The sequence below is a fragment of the Sciurus carolinensis genome, chromosome 6, assembly GCF_902686445.1.
Source record: "Sciurus carolinensis chromosome 6, mSciCar1.2, whole genome shotgun sequence".
Lineage (NCBI taxonomy): Eukaryota > Metazoa > Chordata > Mammalia > Rodentia > Sciuridae > Sciurus > Sciurus carolinensis.
This window is the reverse complement of record NC_062218.1, coordinates 140548215-140565132: the sequence shown is the minus strand read 5'-3', so window position 1 is coordinate 140565132 and position 16918 is coordinate 140548215. Positions and strand designations below refer to the sequence as shown.

The following is a 16918-nucleotide window of genomic DNA, read 5'->3' as shown; positions in this document are numbered from 1 at the left end:
GGGTCAATGAGTAGTGGAGTTACATCTAAATCCCAGAGGCCCTAACACTCCTGTAGAGGAAAAACCCAGATTCTAACCCAAGCCTAAGTCTCCTCCTATGCACAAAGATCTCAGAAAAGAAGGAGATCTTGGCTGAGTCTGGGTACAATGATTGGGCACCTTTTAAAGAAGGACAGAATGGATTAGATCCCAGAATACAAAGAGATATTTACTTCCTTCTTTCCACCATCAGAAAACTGTGGTTCAAGTCCAAAGTTTCACCCCACTACTTTTCAGCTAAATGAGCCCGAGGCAGTTAATAAAAGTCTGTGTTCACATATGAAGTAAGGGCAGTGATTCTTCTCTGCCTACCTCAGTCCCTCATAGGAATCAACAAGAAACTGGAGCTGAAAAAACTTTTGCAACCTGCAAATTACAATCATCATGTGAAGGATTATGACCTATTGTAGAAGCTCTAACCCACCATCAAGGTCAGATCAAGGTCATCACTTTTACAAAGTACTTTCTGTTTTACTTTTCAAAACCCTTTTCACCTAGACTCCTGCTGTTTTTATCGCCCTTACCCATGGACTTGCATTCCTCTTTTATTCTTTTACAATGGTGCTCTTATCAGCATATCTGGAAGTCCAATGATTAAAATTCTGGATTCTATCATTGTCTGAGTAACTTGAGCATGCCTCCTCCTTCCTCTGAACCTCTCCTAGAGTGCAGCCTTTAAGATGACCACCTTGGAGGTAGGCAAATATGAACTCAAATCCTGACTCAACCATTGACTAGCAATGGTGGCCATGGACAAATAATTTAATCTCTCAGAGCCTCTGTTTCCTCATCTGCAAGAGAGGTAACATAACCACTCCTTCTCGTGGAGTTGTTGAAAGAATGTAATGAGATGGTGTTAGTAACACTTAGCACAGCAGCAAATGCTATAATGCTTGGTAAATGGTAGCTACTATAATAAATATGATAGAAGGAAGAAAGTGGGCTCCAGCTACACAGACGCCCTCCAGCCAGGAAATACCAATGCAGTGAATATTCCTGCACTTCTTTCCTGTCCTTTGTAGGAAGATTCAAAAAACAAAAACAAAAACAAAAACCTCGCCTGGAAAGTGTTTAACAAAGATGTGGACTTTCCTAGAGATTCCCTCTGGATTCCTTCACTGGTAATTCCCATCATCGCCCTTTCAGGCAATCATTCTTGGTTCATAAGTTCAAGGCAAGGAACTCGCTGTTCCTTGCGATTCCCAAGATGGTCTCCAAATGTTGGAGCCATAAATACATTTCAGACATAAATTAGGAGGCAGCCAGTGGGGTTTGGGGAAGGGATTTCAACCATATGGCAGCATGATGAATCATCCTGTGTTAATGAAAGCACATCTCAGCTTAGCCTCTGGTGTTCTGTACCTGCTGCTCACCTGGGGACAAGGAAGTCTGGCATAGAGATGTTAAATAGAGGCTGGGCCCCCAAGGTGCTTGGGGGTGGGGTTGCAGGCAAGTAAGGGGGGTCTTCCACCAAGGGGGTCCATCCCTGAAAAGAGCATTCTGGAATAGGTCCTATATTGTAGATTTCTCCACGGCCCGAGGCTAAGCAGGAATCTCTCTTGATTGGCAGGTCCTCCCGTGAACGTGAGCTGCAACATTTTCATCAACAGCTTCGGTTCCATTGCTGAGACTACCATGGTGAGTGAGTCAAAATACAAGCTGCTACTTCCTGCTGGGGATATGTCTCTCCCAGAAATAGTTATTCTCTATATTGGTCTTCCCCAAGGAGGTGGAGACTCAGTGTTTTATTGTCAGGTCTCAGTGGTATACCACACGGCTCCAGTGTTTTTACTGTCCTATTCAAAGCTGTGGGTAAAAACATAACATCTAAAATGGATAAAAAGATAACATGGCTAACACATGCCAAATACCCAGGATTATGAAAGCAAAATTATTCAACAAGCTAAATTTTTAGATTAAAAGAAAATGTGAAAACCTGGTCATCTGTTTAAAATTTGACTGCAGAACAGCAGATGACTGTTGATTATAGAAGCTGAAATGATATTTTGGGTTAACTGTACAATTTGCTCCATTTGTTAATGTATTTAAAATTTTCTGCAATAAAAGCTTAAAATAGATCAATTCCACCAGAGAAAAGGCCATAAGGCAAAAATTGGTAAATGTTAATGGTAATTATCTCTGAATCACTGACTTACAGGTAATTTTTATTTTATTCTTTCAATATTGCTTTATTTTTCAAATTTCTCCAAGGAGTGAATGTTACATTAATAATCATATACATTCAAATGATACTTTGAACTTTTTTTCAACCATTGAAAACAAAAATAAAAAATCAATTGTACACATGTGAAGAACATGATCTAGATTTTAAAAACATGATCACAGCAACCTAAAATCAACCCTCTGAGCAGAGAGAGAAGCAGCCAGTGAATCACCAAGTGCCATGTATACTGCTGCCTCGAACCCTCTGAAGCATGCATTTCTCAACATCCTCCTGCCCCTTCTCCAGTTCAAGTGTCCGTCATGGCTTGCTCACATTCCTGCAAGGGGTTCTTGTTGCTTCCAGCTTGCCCTGCTCCAGTCCCCCGTTCACACACAGCGGCTATCTCAGACACAGATCTAGCCATACCACGTCCTTCCTTAAGCCCTCCCTGTGGCTGCCCACCCTCTTCAGCTCTAAACCCAAATTCCTTGCAAAGCTTTTAAGGCCCTTCGTGATCCTGCTCTGCTTCATCTCTTCTCTCTCCCGCTGCATACTAGTTATACCCATTGCTTAGCATTCTCCACACAGATGGCTTCTCTCAGGTTCATGGGCATCGGTCAATATTGTGAGGCCTCTGCCCAAAGCACCTGCTCCAGCCTCTTTCCCTTAGCAACTCCTATTCTCCTTCAAGACTCTGCCTAGACTTCCCTCTATAGGACGCCTTTCCACTCCAACGTATGTCTGTGTAAGCTTAGGTATGACATGGGTCTCTGCTATGTCATGACACACTTTACTGTTCCCTCAACTGCACTTAGCAACGTCCAATCTGTATTATCCCCTGCATGCCCATGACTATAAGTTCTTTGCAGGCTGGAATCATCTCCATTTCTTGTAGCCATCCCACAGCATCTAGCTCAGGGATTCAATAATAGGCACTTAATAATATTTAAGTAAATAAAGCAAATCAGATATATTGTTTTTGAGTTCAAGTCATTATTTGCTTTTAAATGTTATGAAGTTTAAATTCAAACTTTCAGTCATAGATTGGCAAAACTCACGAGGCTCTGTAGGTCATGGAGCAAATATCCCAAAGTTTGTTCTTTTGCAAAGATACTTGTCTTGATCTGGTCAAGAAGACCCTGTACACAAAGGACAATGTTAACTAGGAATAACCATGGCTGCTTTTCACCAGGTGTCCAGGTCAAAGAGCCAAGTTTCTCTACTCCTTGAAAGACTATCTTACAAAAACTGTTAAGGAGCCCTTCTGCTTTCCTTCCTCTCCTCCCAAATCTGAAACACGTTTGTACCTGCATTGTGTATAACCTTTGCACTCTTCTTCCTAAATGATAGATGGTTAGCAAACCACATCAGGTTCTGGACCACCTGGTTAGGTAAAGGACCTGGCTCTCTGAGGACAGGGCAGGTATCTGCACTCCATCCCCCTCACCCCTACTCACACTGGTTTCCTTTTACGACCCAACAGATTTATCTCCTTAATACCAATTACTGAAAGAATAAGAGCATAATCTTATTCTGTGTGGGTGGAGGTTAAAAACCCAGCTCTGGAGTCACATAGACCTGGGCTCACAATCTGCAAGGAGTTTATATGCTTCATGTACTTTTTTTTATTGTAAACAAATGGGATACATGATGTTTCTCTATTTGTACATGGCGTAAAGGCATATCATTTGTGTAATCATAAATTTACATAGGGTAATGTTCTTTGATTCATTCTGTTATTTTTTTCCCTTCCCCCCCACCCCTCCAACCCCTCTTTTCCTTCTATACAGTCCTTCCTTCCTCCATTCTTGCCCCCCTCCCTAACCCTAACTCTAACCCTGACACTAACCCCTCCCACCCCCCATTATGTGTCATCATCCACTTATTAGCGATATCATTCATCCTTTGGTTTTTTGAGATTGGCTTATCTCACTTAGCATGATATTCTCCAATTTCATCCATTTGCCTGCAAATGCCATAATTTTATCATTCTTTATGGCTGAGTAATATTCCATTGTATATATATACCACATTTTCTTTATCCATTCATCAATTGAAGGACATCTAGGTTGGTTCCACAATCTGGCTATTGTGAACTGAGCAGCTATGAACATTGATGTGGCTGTATCTCTGTAATATGCTGATTTAAGTCCTTTGGGTATAGGCCAAGGAGTGGGATAGCTGGGTCAAATGGTGGTTCCATTCCAAGTTTTCTAAGGAGTCTCCACACTGCTTTCCAGAGTGGCTGCACTAATTTTCAGCCCCACCAGCAATGTATGAGTGTACCTTTCTCCCCACATCCTCACCAACACCTGTTGTTGCTTGTACTCTTAATAATCGCCATTCTAATTGGGGTGAGATGGAATCTTAGGGTGGTTTTGATTTGCATTTCTCTTATTACTAGAGATGTTGAACATTTTTCCATATGTTTGTTGATTGCTTGTAGATCTTCTTCTGTGAAGTGTCTGTTCATTTCCTTAGCCCATTTGTCGATTGGATTATTTGCATTCCTGGTGTAGAGTTTTTTGAGTTCTTTATAGATTCTGGAGATCAGTGCTCTATCTGAAGTATGATTGGCAAAGATTTTCTCCCACTCTGTAGGCTCTTTCTTCGCATTGCTGATAGTTTCCTTTGCTGAGAGAAACTTTTTAGTTTGAATCTATCCCAGTTATTAATTCTTGCTTTTATTTCTTGTGCTATGGGAGTCCTGTTGATGAAGTCTGGTCCTAAGCCGACATGTTGAAGCTCTGGACCTACTTTTTCTTCTATAAGATGCAAGGTCTCTGGTCTGATTCTGAGATCCTTAATCCATTTTGAGTTTAGTTTCGTGCATGGTGAGAGATATGGGTTTAGTTTCATTCTGTTGCATATGGATTTCCAATTCTCCCAGCACCATTTGTTGAAGAGGCTATCTTTTCTCCATTGCATATGTTTGGCCCCTTTGTCTAGTATGAGAAAATTGTATTTATTTGGGTTTGTGTCCGTGTCCTCTATTCTGTACCATTGATCCACCTTTCTATTTTGGTACCAATACCATGCCGTTTTTGTTACTATTGTTTTGTAGTAGAATTGAAGATCTGGTATTGCGATACCCCCTGCTTCACTCTTTCTGCCAAGGATTGCTTTAGCTATTCTGGGTTTTTTATTCTTCCAGATGAATTTCATAATTGCTTTCTCTATTTCTGTAAGGTACATCATTGGGATTTTAATTGGAATTGCACTGAATCTGTATAGCACTTTTGGTAGTATGGCCATTTTGACCATATTAATTCTTCCTATCCAAGAACATGGGAGATCTTTCCATCTTCTAAGGTTTTCTTTAATTTCTTTCTTTAGTGTTCTGTAGTTCTCATTGTAGAGGTCTTTCACCTCTTTTGTGAGATTGATTCCCAAGTATTTTATTTTTTTCGAAGCTATTGTGAATGGGGTAGTTTTCCTGATTTCTCTTTCTGAAGATTCATCGCTTATGTATAAAAATGTCTTAGATTTATGTGCATTGATCTTATATCCCACTACTTTAATGAATTCACTTATAAGATCTAAAAGTTTTCTGGTGGAATTTCCTGGTTCCTCTAAGTATACAATCATATCATCAGCAAATAGGGATAGTTTGAGTTCTTCTTTTCCTATTCGTATCCCTTTAATTTCTTTGGTCTGTCTAATTGCTCTGGCTAGAGTTTCAAGGACAATATTGAATAGAAGTGGTGAAAGAGGGCATCCCTGCCTTGTTCCAGTTTTTACAGGGAATGCTTTCAGTTTTTCACCATTTAGAATGATATTAGCCATGGGCTTAGCGTAGATGGCCTTTACACTGTTAAGGAATGTTCCCACTATCCCTATTTTTCTAGTGTTTTGAGCATGAAGGGGTGCTGTATTTTATCAAATGCTTTTTCTGCATCTATCGAAATAATCATGTGATTCTTGACTTTAAGTCTATTGATAAGGTGAATGACATTTATTGATTTCCTGATGTTGAACCAACCTTGCATCCCTGGGATAAAACCCACTTGATCATGGTGCACTATCTTTTTAATATGTTTTTGTATGCGATTTGCTAAAATTTTGTTGAGAATTTTTGCGTCGATGTTCATTAAGGATATTGGTCTGAAATTTTCCTTCCTCGATGTGTCTCTGTCTGGTTTAGGTATCAGGGTAATACTGGCTTCATAGAATGAGTTTGGGAGGGTTCCCTCCTCTTCTATTTTATGGAATACTTTGAGAAGGATTGGAATGAGCTCTTCTTTAAAGGATTTGTAGAACTCGGCTGAGAACCCATCTGGTCCTGGACTTTTCTTTGTTGGTAGGCTATTGATGACTTCTTCTATTTCATTACTTGAAATTGGTCTATTTAAATTGTGTATGTCCTCCTCATTCAGTTTAGGCAATTCATATGTCTCTAGAAACCTGTTGATGTCTTCAAAATTTTCTATTTTGTTGGAGTATAGATTTTCAAAATAGCTTCTAATTATGTTTTGTATTTCAGTCGTGTCTTTTGTAATATTTTCTTGTTCATTCCGAATTTTAGTGATTTGGGTTTTCTCTCGTCTTCTCTGTTAGTGTGGCTAAAGGTTTATCAATTTTGTTTATTTTTTCGAAGAACCAACTATTTATTTTGTCAATTTTTTGTATTGTTTCTTTTGTTTCAATTTCGTTGATTTCAGCTCTGAGTTTAACTATTTCCTGTCTTCTACTACCTTTGGTGTTGGTCTGTTCTTCTTTTTCTAGGGCTCTGAGCTGTAGTGTTAGGTCGTTTATTTTTTGAGTTTTACTTCTTTTATTAAATGCGCTCCATGAAATAAATCTTCCTCTAAGTACTGCTTTCATACTGTCCCAGAGATTTTGATATGATGCTTCTTTGTTCTCGTTTACCTCTAAGAATTTTTTAATTTCGTTCCTAATATCTTCTGTATCCATTCATCATATAATAGCATATTGTTTAATCTCCAGGTGTTGGAGTAGTTTCTGTTTTTTACTCTTTCATTTATTTCTAACTTCAACCCATTATGATCTGATAGAATACAAGGTAGTGTCTCTATCTTCTTGTATTTGCTGACATTAGCTTTGTGGCATAATATATGGTCTATTTTAGAGAAGGATCCATGTGCTGCTGAGAAGAAAGTGTATTCGCTCTTGGTTGGATGGTATATTCTATAAATGTCTGTTAAGTCTAAATTATTGATTGTGTTATTGAGATCTATGGTTTCTTTGTTCAATTTTTGTTTGGAAGATCTGTCTAGTGGTGAGAGAGGCATGTTAAAATCACCTAGTATTATTGTGTTATGGTCTATTTGGTTTCTAAAATTGAGAAGGATTTGTTTAACATACATGGATGAGCCACTGTTTGGGGCATAGATGTTTATGATTGTTATATCTTGCTGATTTATGCTTCCCTTAAGCATTATGAAATGTCCTTCTTTATCCCTTCTGACTAACATTGGCTTGAAGTCCACATTATCTGAAATGAGGATGGAACTCCAGCTTTTTTGCTGTGTCCATGTGCATGGTATGTTTTTTCCCCATCCTTTCACCTTTAGTCTATGGGTATCTCTTTCTATGAGGTGAGTCTCTTGCAGGCAACATATTGTTGGACCTTTCTTTTAATCCAATCTGCCAGTCTATGTCTTTTGATTGATGAATTCAGGCCATTAACATTCAGGGTTATTATTGAGATATGATTTGTATTCCCGGTCATTTGGTTCATATTTAAAATTTTATTTATTTATTTATTTATTTTTGACACATCTTGGTTCCTCCTTTATTTGACAGTTCCTTTAGGATAATTCCTCCCTTTGCTGATATGCTTCTTTGTTTTTATCTCTTCCTCATGAAATATTTTGCTGAGAATGTTCTGTAATGCTGGCTTTCTTTTTGTAAATTCTTTTAGCTTTTGTTTATCATGGAATGATTTTATTTCATCGTCAAATTTGAAGGTAAGTTTTGCTGGGTATAAGATTCTTGGTGGGCATCCATTTTCTTTCAGAGCTTGAAAAATGTTGTTCCAGGCCCTTCTAGCTTTTAGGGTCTGGATTGAAAAATCTGCTGAAATCCGTATTGGTTTCCCCCTGAATGTAATTTGGTTCTTTTCTCTCACAGCCTTTAAAATTCTGTCTTCATTTTGTATGTTAGGTATTTTCATTATAATGTGCCTTGGTGTGGGTCTGTTGTAATTTTGTGTATTTGGAGTCCTATAAGCCTCTTGGACTTGATTTTCCATTTCATTCTTCAGATTTAGGAAATTTTCTGATATTATTTCATTGAATAGATTGTTCATTCCTTTGGTTTGTTTCTCTAAGCCTTCCTCAATCCCAATAATTCTCAAATTTGGCCTTTTCATGATATCCCATAGTTCTTGGAGATTCTGTTCATGATTTCTTACCATCTTCTCTGTTTGTTCAACTTTGCTTTCGAGGTTAAATATTTTGTCTTCAATATCTGAAGTTCTGTCTTCCAGGTGTTCTATCCTATTGGTTATGCTTTCTATGGAGTTCTTAATTTGGTCTATTGTTTCCTTCATTTCAAGGATTTCTGTTTGGTTTTTTTTCAATATCTCTAACTCTTTATTGAAATTATCTTTTGCTTCCTGAATTTGCTCCGTTAACTGTCGATTGGTGCAATCATTCAATGCCTGCATTTGCTCTTTCATCTCATCGTTTGCTTCCCTAATCATTTTAATTATGTACATTCTGAACTCCCTTTCTGTCATTTCTTCTGCCATGCTGTCGTTGGATTTTATTGATGTAACATCTAGATTTGTTTGGGGCATTTTCTCCCCTTGTTTTCTCATATTGTTCAGGAATCGTGGGTCATTAAGATATTGCAGATTTCCTCTATCGACTTATAATGTCCCTGAAGATTGCTTGTATATCCCCTGTTATCCTTCAGTAGCCTGAAGTCTTAGAGGAAGTTGATAATGCGGTGCTCCATGAAGAAGTTGCCTCTCTAGGGGTGGTGACCCTCAGGTGGCGTACATTCCCTGCTAGTGGGCAGAGGTGCCTCCACTTGTTGACCAATGGTCATCCAACAGGAAACTAGGCTGCGGGCTGAGGCAAGTCCTGTTTGTGCCTGTGTCTCTGGTTTTACCTTCCCTGTGGGAAAACCTCACCCGGCAGGGAAGACTCACTCGGTGGGGACGTCTTGCTGATCAGTTCCCCTCCTAGAGGTTCCCCTCAATCTACAACTACCACCTGGGCTGGGCTGTCTTCCTCTGCAACGTTCCCAGGGGCCCGGACCTACCTCCTGGGCCTGGGAGCCTCACCCTTCGCAGGCGAGTCTCCTTAGGCTGCCTCTCCCAGAGAATCTGCCCACAGTCCTGGAAACTTCGCTCCGCCCCTAGGCATGTCTAGGTGCGGCTCTTCCAGTAAGAAGCCACCTAGCTCCTGGGACCCTGCTCTACACCTAATCACCTGGCTATGTGGCCCCTCCTCTGAGCCGCCACCTGGAGCCCCGTACAATAGCTCCAATACCCAGAGACCCGCCACACACCTCCTCCTCTGGATAGCGGCCGGGTTTCCAACGCAGTCACTAGGAGCCCAAGCAATTCACTTTGTGTCTCCTCCTCCCGCCAACCGCCCGTAGCCCTAGGCAGTCACTCCAAGTCCAAGTGACCCGCCCTGTTCCTCCTCCTCCTCCTCGGGGTAGCCTCCCGGGTGTTCATGGGCGGTGGCTCCGAGACCAAGTGACCCACCACGCTCCTCCTCCAGGCAGGCCACCAGTGTTCAGGAGTGGTCGTTTTTAGTCCAATCAACTCACCACTCGCCTCCTCCTCTGGCAACCGCCTGTGGCTCTGATGCAGTCACTCCTAGACCAAGCGACCCGCCGCACTTCTCCTCTTCCTCTGGGCAACCCCCCGGTGTTCAGGAGCCGTCGTTCTGAGTTCAAACAGCTCACCACGCAGCTCCTCCTCTGGCAACCGCCTGTAGCTCTGATGCAGTCACTCCCAGACCAAGCGACCCACCGTGCTCCTCCTCCAGGCAGGCCACCAGTGTTCGGAAGCGGTCGTTCTGAGTTCAAACAGCTCGCCACACAGCTCCTCCTCTGGCAACCGCCTGTGGCTCTGATGCAGTCACTCCCAGACCAAGCGACCCGCCGCGCTTCTCCTCTTCCTCCAGGCAACCCCCCGGTGTTTAGAAGCGGTCGTTCTGGGTCTAAACAGCTTGCTGCGCAGCTCCTCCTCAGGCAGCCACCCGGAGCCCCAGTGGTTGCTCCGAGTCCAAGCGCTGTGCTGAGCTGCCTCCTCTACGATGATCCCAGTTGTCCGTGTTTACTGCTCCAGTGGGGGGAGGGGTGTCTCGCCAAGCAACTCTACTTCACAAAGTTCCCTGTGTTCCGGGGCTACCGCCCCATCTGGGATGCCTCCCCAAGGGGAGAGACTCACCCAGCGGCTTTGAGTTGGTCCCAAGTCTCTCACTATCTCCTGTTTTGAATCTTGCGTCCTGGAGCAACGTGAAATGCAGCCGCCCCCTAGTCCGCCATCTTGAAACTCCTCATTCCAATTTATTTTCTAGAAATCTGCTTCATGTCTTTAAGCCTCAGTTTTCTCATCTGTGAAACCCCAGTGGTGATTATCACACTGACCTCGTCAGGCTATCGTGTGTAGTGTATGCAGGAAAGTATTCATCTCAGTAAATGCTTTATGAATGTTCACTAAATGTTTTGGCTGGGGATGATGATGACGATGACAACGATGATGATGATGATAATGGAGACTTTGGACACTGAAGCCCCAACAGTAACACTAAGTAGCTGTGTGATCTTGAACAATCCCTAGACTTCTCTGAGCCTTGGTTTCTCCCTTCCCCATCCCTGTGTCTCCTGTCTACCTCTTACTCCTGCCACATTTTGCCTTCTACAAAGACAGTGTAGCACAGTAATCAGGACACTATCTTCCAGACTCAGACAAAATCTGACCTCAGCACTGTGACCTTGGGCAGGCCATCTAAGTCTGCTTCTTCATCTATAAAATGGAAATATGGATGGCCTTATCTCAGGACATATTGTAAGAGGAGACAGTGTAGAAAGTGCTAAGTACAGGGCCTAACACGGAGCACACATGAAATGAAAGTCAGCTGTTGCTACTAAATGTCACCTTCCCCATCAGCATGTTTTCACATTCACCTGCTCACTGGATTCCTTCACCAAATGGACCCAGCTTATGCTGTTTCCCATTTTATAGCTGAGGAAGCCTAGATGGAGAAATTACATCACAGAGGCAGTTAGGAACCACCCAATGTTCAGAACCCATAGATGAGTGTTCTTTACCACACTGCCACCACAGCAGAGGGCACAGGCTTCAGAAACCAGAAATCACACATAGCAACAACCAAAGTGTTCTCGAAAGTGGAAATCCATGGTGAGTGCAGTGACACACACCTGTAAGCCCAGCTACTCAGGAGGCTGAGGAAGGAGGATGACAAGGTGGAGACCAGCCTCAGCAACTTAGCAAGGTTCTGTTTCAAAATAAAAAACGAAGGGCTGGGGAGAGTAGCTCAGTGGTAGAGTACCTTGTGTTCCATCCCCAGTACAGTGCAGGCTCACACACCTAAAGATAATGGAGGTAATCAACAAAAGAAGCCCAGAGGAAATGGCCCCTTCTGGCGAAGATTAATCATCTTTAGAGAGGAAATGAAGGATGGGTAACGAGCGCTTCCTTAGGAGAGGTTCCCAGGTCACGTTGCTCACTCGTATTGATTAGGGTGATCAATACGAGTAGGTAGGGCAGGGGTGCCATGTTTCAGCTTGTGCCTTTGGTGATATTGTGAATTTTTCCACTAGCTTCTTAATTATCTGTAGTATTTAATTTACTTTGCAAATAATTTAGGAAAAAAACTAGACTCTCAGACCGGGAGTGGGGGGTGTTTTAGAAACTGTCTAATCCAGTCCTTTGTTTTACAGACAGAATGTGATACAGTCCCTTGAGCAAGTTCACATGGCATGAAATGGAGGACAGAAAGCCAGGTTCCAAGCTCTCAGCAGTAGCAGAGGGTTCCCCTCCCTTCATCTTTCTCCCTGAGACTCTACCAAACAAACCCTTTAGACCACTCTCCCAAACAGGCCTCGTACCTGTCTCTCAAAGTGTGCTTGGGGAGCAATGTTGCATTTGGATTAATTTAACAACAGCTTGTTCTTGAAGAACATTTTAGATGCTACCATGCATCATGCAGTGTTTGAAGCACTTCTGTGTATATCATCTGTTTTAGGTCTCACAATAACCCCCATAACGTTATGGGGAAGGTTATACCCAGTTTATAAGCAAGGGAACAAGATCAGAAAGGTTAGGTTATTTATCCAAAGATACACAGCTAATGAATAAGAGAGGTAGAATTTGAAATCAGATCTCTCTGACTCCCGAGAACATAGTTTCCTAAGCCAAACATAAATATCTAATTCCTGGATGTTTATTACTACCCAGTCATTGCTTATCTCCTTTGATTATAGGGAATTAGAGTTGAAAGAGAGCTTCATTGAACAGACACAGAAACAGGAGGCTAGAGAGAGGATTGAACCTGCCTGTGGACACAGAGCTAATAAGTGGCACAGTCAGTCTTGGGTTATGACTGTCCAACCACACAGAGCTGGCTGTGCACATGGACAAAGTCCCAGTGTCAGAAACTTTCCAGACTCTGTTTGCTTCCCAGGAACAGCAGGATGTAGAACAGTTCCAGAGACAGCTGGAGTCCCCAGGCCTAACTTTCTGCCTCCTGGGGCTTGGCTTATTCACTGAAGCTAGCAGACCTGAGAGCAGAGAGGCAGCCAGCAAAGCCACAGGGGCCTCTGTCCATTCCCATCCTAGGGAAGGCTGAGTTAGCCTGTCCTTCACCTGACCTTTCCAGGGGCTCTTTCTGAGTATGCCCAATAATAAGAAGATAAAAGTCCATGCAGGAATAAGTCCACGGAGGATTATAAGAGAGCGGAGGAAGGGGGTCCTGATCTAGAGCTAGAACCCTGAAGTCAGCTTGTCTGAACACGTGTGCTTATGACGGTGCAGTAGTGTGTGTCTGTGTAGGTTGTGTGTATATGTGCACAGGGTGAGATTGTGGCATCCTGCCCACTCACACAAAGACATGTGTACCTGTGTGCTAGTCAGAATGTATTAAGGCATACGACCTCAAAGAGAAAAATGTATGACCATGTGAAAGGATAGGCTTAAGCATGTGAATTTCTGCATGTCTGTATGTATATATGGATATGGCTGTTGCAGGTATATGTGGGTAGGTTCAGATGTAGGATATGTGAAAGAACTTAATGAGTTTCTTATTTTCATGCATGTATTTGGTGCGGATATTTGTGAATTTATAAAGACATTTATGTATCAGCACCTAAATCATATTTATGTGTGCATATGCAGGTGCATATAAATATGTGTGCATGTGAATCAGTGAAAAAGAATTGCTATATATATTAGCATGTGAGTATCAGTACATCTATACATGTATGTAGGAACACAAGTGAGTTTGCACATGTAGGCCATATATATATACCTGGAATTCATGTGGAACTATATGTAAATACATGTAAGAAACAGAATGTGGGCGTGTGTGTGTGTGTATGTGTGTGTGTGTGTATCGATGTTCTTTAGGCTTAAATCCAAGAATCTCATTAACAGGACATGGGCCACAGCCTCTTTTGCTGAAGGTTAGGTGAGTATAGAACAAAGACAGGTACACCATGGCCAGGACCCCTGGTGATTGATGACAGCCTATGCAATGACAGCTCACAAATTTGACCCTATTTGTAGATATTAAGAGATAATGGATAGTCATAAACCAGAAGCCAAGAAACCCAGATGGATCAGTCATCTTCATATTACTAAAATGAAATACCTGAGGCAAACAACATATAAAGGAAAAAAGGTTTATTTAGCTCACAATTTTGAAGTTCAAAGGCAAGGTGCCTACACTGGCTCAGTTCGGGAGAGAATGGCAGATGGTGGTGCATCTAGTGGGGGCATGCATAAGAACAAAACAGGCACATCAACAACCAGAGCAGAGAGAGAGAGAGACTAGGATTCCACAATCCCCTTCAAGGGTACACCCTCAATGACCAAAGGACCTCCCACTAGACCTCACCTGCAAAATGTTCTATCACCCCCGACAGATCCCCTGGGGAGCTGTGGGAGACAGGGATCCAAACCACAGCACCAGCTTTTGAGTTTTAGCCCTGCCACTGTGCCACATCTCTGAGGCGCAGGCCCCAGGCACCCTGCTCCACCAATGGTGAAGATTACACAGAGCAATAGGTATGGAGGCCTTCTACGAATGCTCCAGAAATGTAAAACATTATCATCCACTGAACTAGTCACCCAGGGGCCCCAACAGATACACACAGGAAACGCTTTTCGGGTTAGTTCATTGCTTGCTATTCTCTCTTCATCCTGTATTCTTTTCACCCCACTTACGAAGGTCCTATATATGTCGAATGTGGTTGAGGCTCTAGGGATAGAGTTCCATTTTCATCTTTAAGCTAGACTTTTTCACAATAAACCCCCAATCTCAGTGTCTTAAAACAACAAAGATTCACTTCCTCCAAAGCCCGCTGCAGAACCAGAGGACCCTCCAGGGCTCCTGTCTCCAGGCAGTGGCTCAGCACATCAACTCACAATTTCACATTTTCCATTAAAGGCAGAATGCACCGAAGGGCTGAGCACTGGTCAGCTTGGGCCACCATAACAAAACGACAAACAATAGACACTTACTTTGTCACCATTCTGGAGGCTACGAGTCCCAGATCCAGGTGGAATCAAGGTTGGTTTCTGGTGAGACCCCCTCTTCCTGGCTTGTAGACAGCTGTCTTATCACTGTGTCCTCACAGGCCTGCTTCTTTCTGCATGCAGAGAGAGAAATCTTCATCTCCTTCTAAAGACATCAATCCTATCAGATTAGGGCCTCACCATTCTGACCTTGCTTGACCTCCTTAAAGACTCTATCTTTAATACATTCACACTGGGTGTCGGAGGATCACCTTATAAATTTTGGAGGGACACAAACATTCGATCCATAACAACAGGCAAGTAAGTGCTTTTTACCTACAAGTGACATAGACCACATCTACTCACATTTTACCATTCAAAGGAAGATGCGTGAAGAGTGTAATTCTCCCAAGTTTTTAGAAATAAGCAGGAACAAGACATCAAGGAATAGTAGGTATCTATTTTCAAGGAATCTATTGGGCAAGGAAACCCAAGAGAGTCTGATGAGTGAGATTACAGAGGTATGCACAGGATGTTATGGAATGCAGAATACTAAGAACCAACAGTACCACTAGCTAATACTTATTGAATGCATATCATTGCCAAGCACTGTGGAAGTGTGCCTTTGTGATCTAGAGTAATTTTACTACAGGAGCAATCTGTTCATGCTACTCTGCATGTTAAAATCTTCCAGGAGAGAACAGTTTCATTGGATGATCCAAAGGACAAGGGACTTTGAAAAAACTGGTCCGTGCTCAGTAGTGCCAAAAGAGGAGGAAGGACAAGTAAGAAGAGAGAATAACAGCTGGGGATGCAGCTCAGTGTAGAGCACTTGCCTAGCATGTGTGAGGCCCTCGGTTTGATCCCCAGCACTAAATGAATGAATAAAATAGAGGAAAAGAGAATAGCATCCGTAGGTTTGGCAGAGGGGCATACGTGGGGGGGAACATGTCTGAAATTAGGGGAAGTAATTTCAGAGGCATAAATAAAGCAAAAGGCAAATGAATACAAAGACAGCATACAGATAATGTCTTTCCAAAAGCTCTGCTGTGAATGGAGTGTGAGGTTTTATATTGGTGTTTGTCGTTTATTGAATAGTTTCCTGAAAGCCAGATAATTATGGTTAATGAATTATGGTAATTAGGTCATATAATACAGCAGTCTCATTTTATAGATGAGGAAAATGAGGCTCAGAGCATCTTGATACACACCAATTTTTCCAGCTGATAAAAACATGAAAAGGATAAAAACATGGTGGGAAAACCATGGAGGATTATAAAAGGCAGTGATGATCCCCAGGCCCCCTGACTCCTGGAAGCCTGTTCTTGGCCTAGTCCATTGCTAAGTGTGAAGCAAGAGGGACTGGCGGCTGGGGGGGTAACTCCATGTGAGAGGCCCTGGGTTCCGCCTCAGTAGTGCAAAAAGTAAAGAGGGGAGATGGAGAAGGCAGAGCCACATAAAGGCATAACCCCATCCTGGTCTTCCATCCCAGCATTTATCCAATAAATGCTGCATGGTATTTATTCAATTCTATCAGAACATTTATCACAAGAAGACCCATTCATCCTTTGGGGCATTTGCAAACGAGACCCAAGCTATAGGAAAACAGCTCCCACACAAGGAGATTAAACTCCTTATGCCCGACAACAAATATTAACACATTGGCCAGGAAACAGTTACTTCACATTGCCAGCCTACTTGGGAACCAGTTGGATGAATGAAAGAGATATTTTGAATCACAGAAATCTATCTACTGTTTTCCATCTTTGCTGCTGTCAATTCTAGTTAAAATTGACATCATCTTTCTCTTGCTTAACAAAAACAGTCACCAACTGACCTCTCTCCCTCTGTTCCTCCTGTCCCCTTCCACTTTCTACTTTTGCTCAGGGGTTCATTTTAAACCCGAGGTCATATCATAGAATTCTCCTGCCTCCTACTGCTCTTACTAAATTCTGCTCCCTCTGCCCAGAAAGATCTTTGTAGGAATGACTCCTTCTCATCCTTTAGCTCTCAGCTCAGGTATCCCAACC

General features: G+C 42.3%; 1 protein-coding gene and 1 long non-coding RNA gene across 3 annotated transcripts in view; one reads left to right on the top strand and one right to left on the bottom strand.

Moving 5' to 3' along the window:
• LOC124986689 (uncharacterized) overlaps positions 1-16918 on the bottom strand; it is a 71718-nt gene that overhangs the window by 19373 nt on the left and 35427 nt on the right. Inside the window, exon 2 of the long non-coding RNA XR_007109061.1 lies at positions 14895-15022. This is a non-coding gene — a long non-coding RNA (uncharacterized LOC124986689). The remainder of the gene's footprint in view (positions 1-14894; positions 15023-16918) is intronic.
• Positions 1-16918, top strand: part of Glra1 (glycine receptor alpha 1) — an 85855-nt gene that overhangs the window by 39643 nt on the left and 29294 nt on the right. For both annotated transcript variants that reach the window (XM_047555275.1, XM_047555274.1), the window contains exon 3: positions 1610-1677. In XM_047555275.1, the coding sequence (XP_047411231.1) occupies positions 1610-1677 (68 nt within the window). The remainder of the gene's footprint in view (positions 1-1609; positions 1678-16918) is intronic.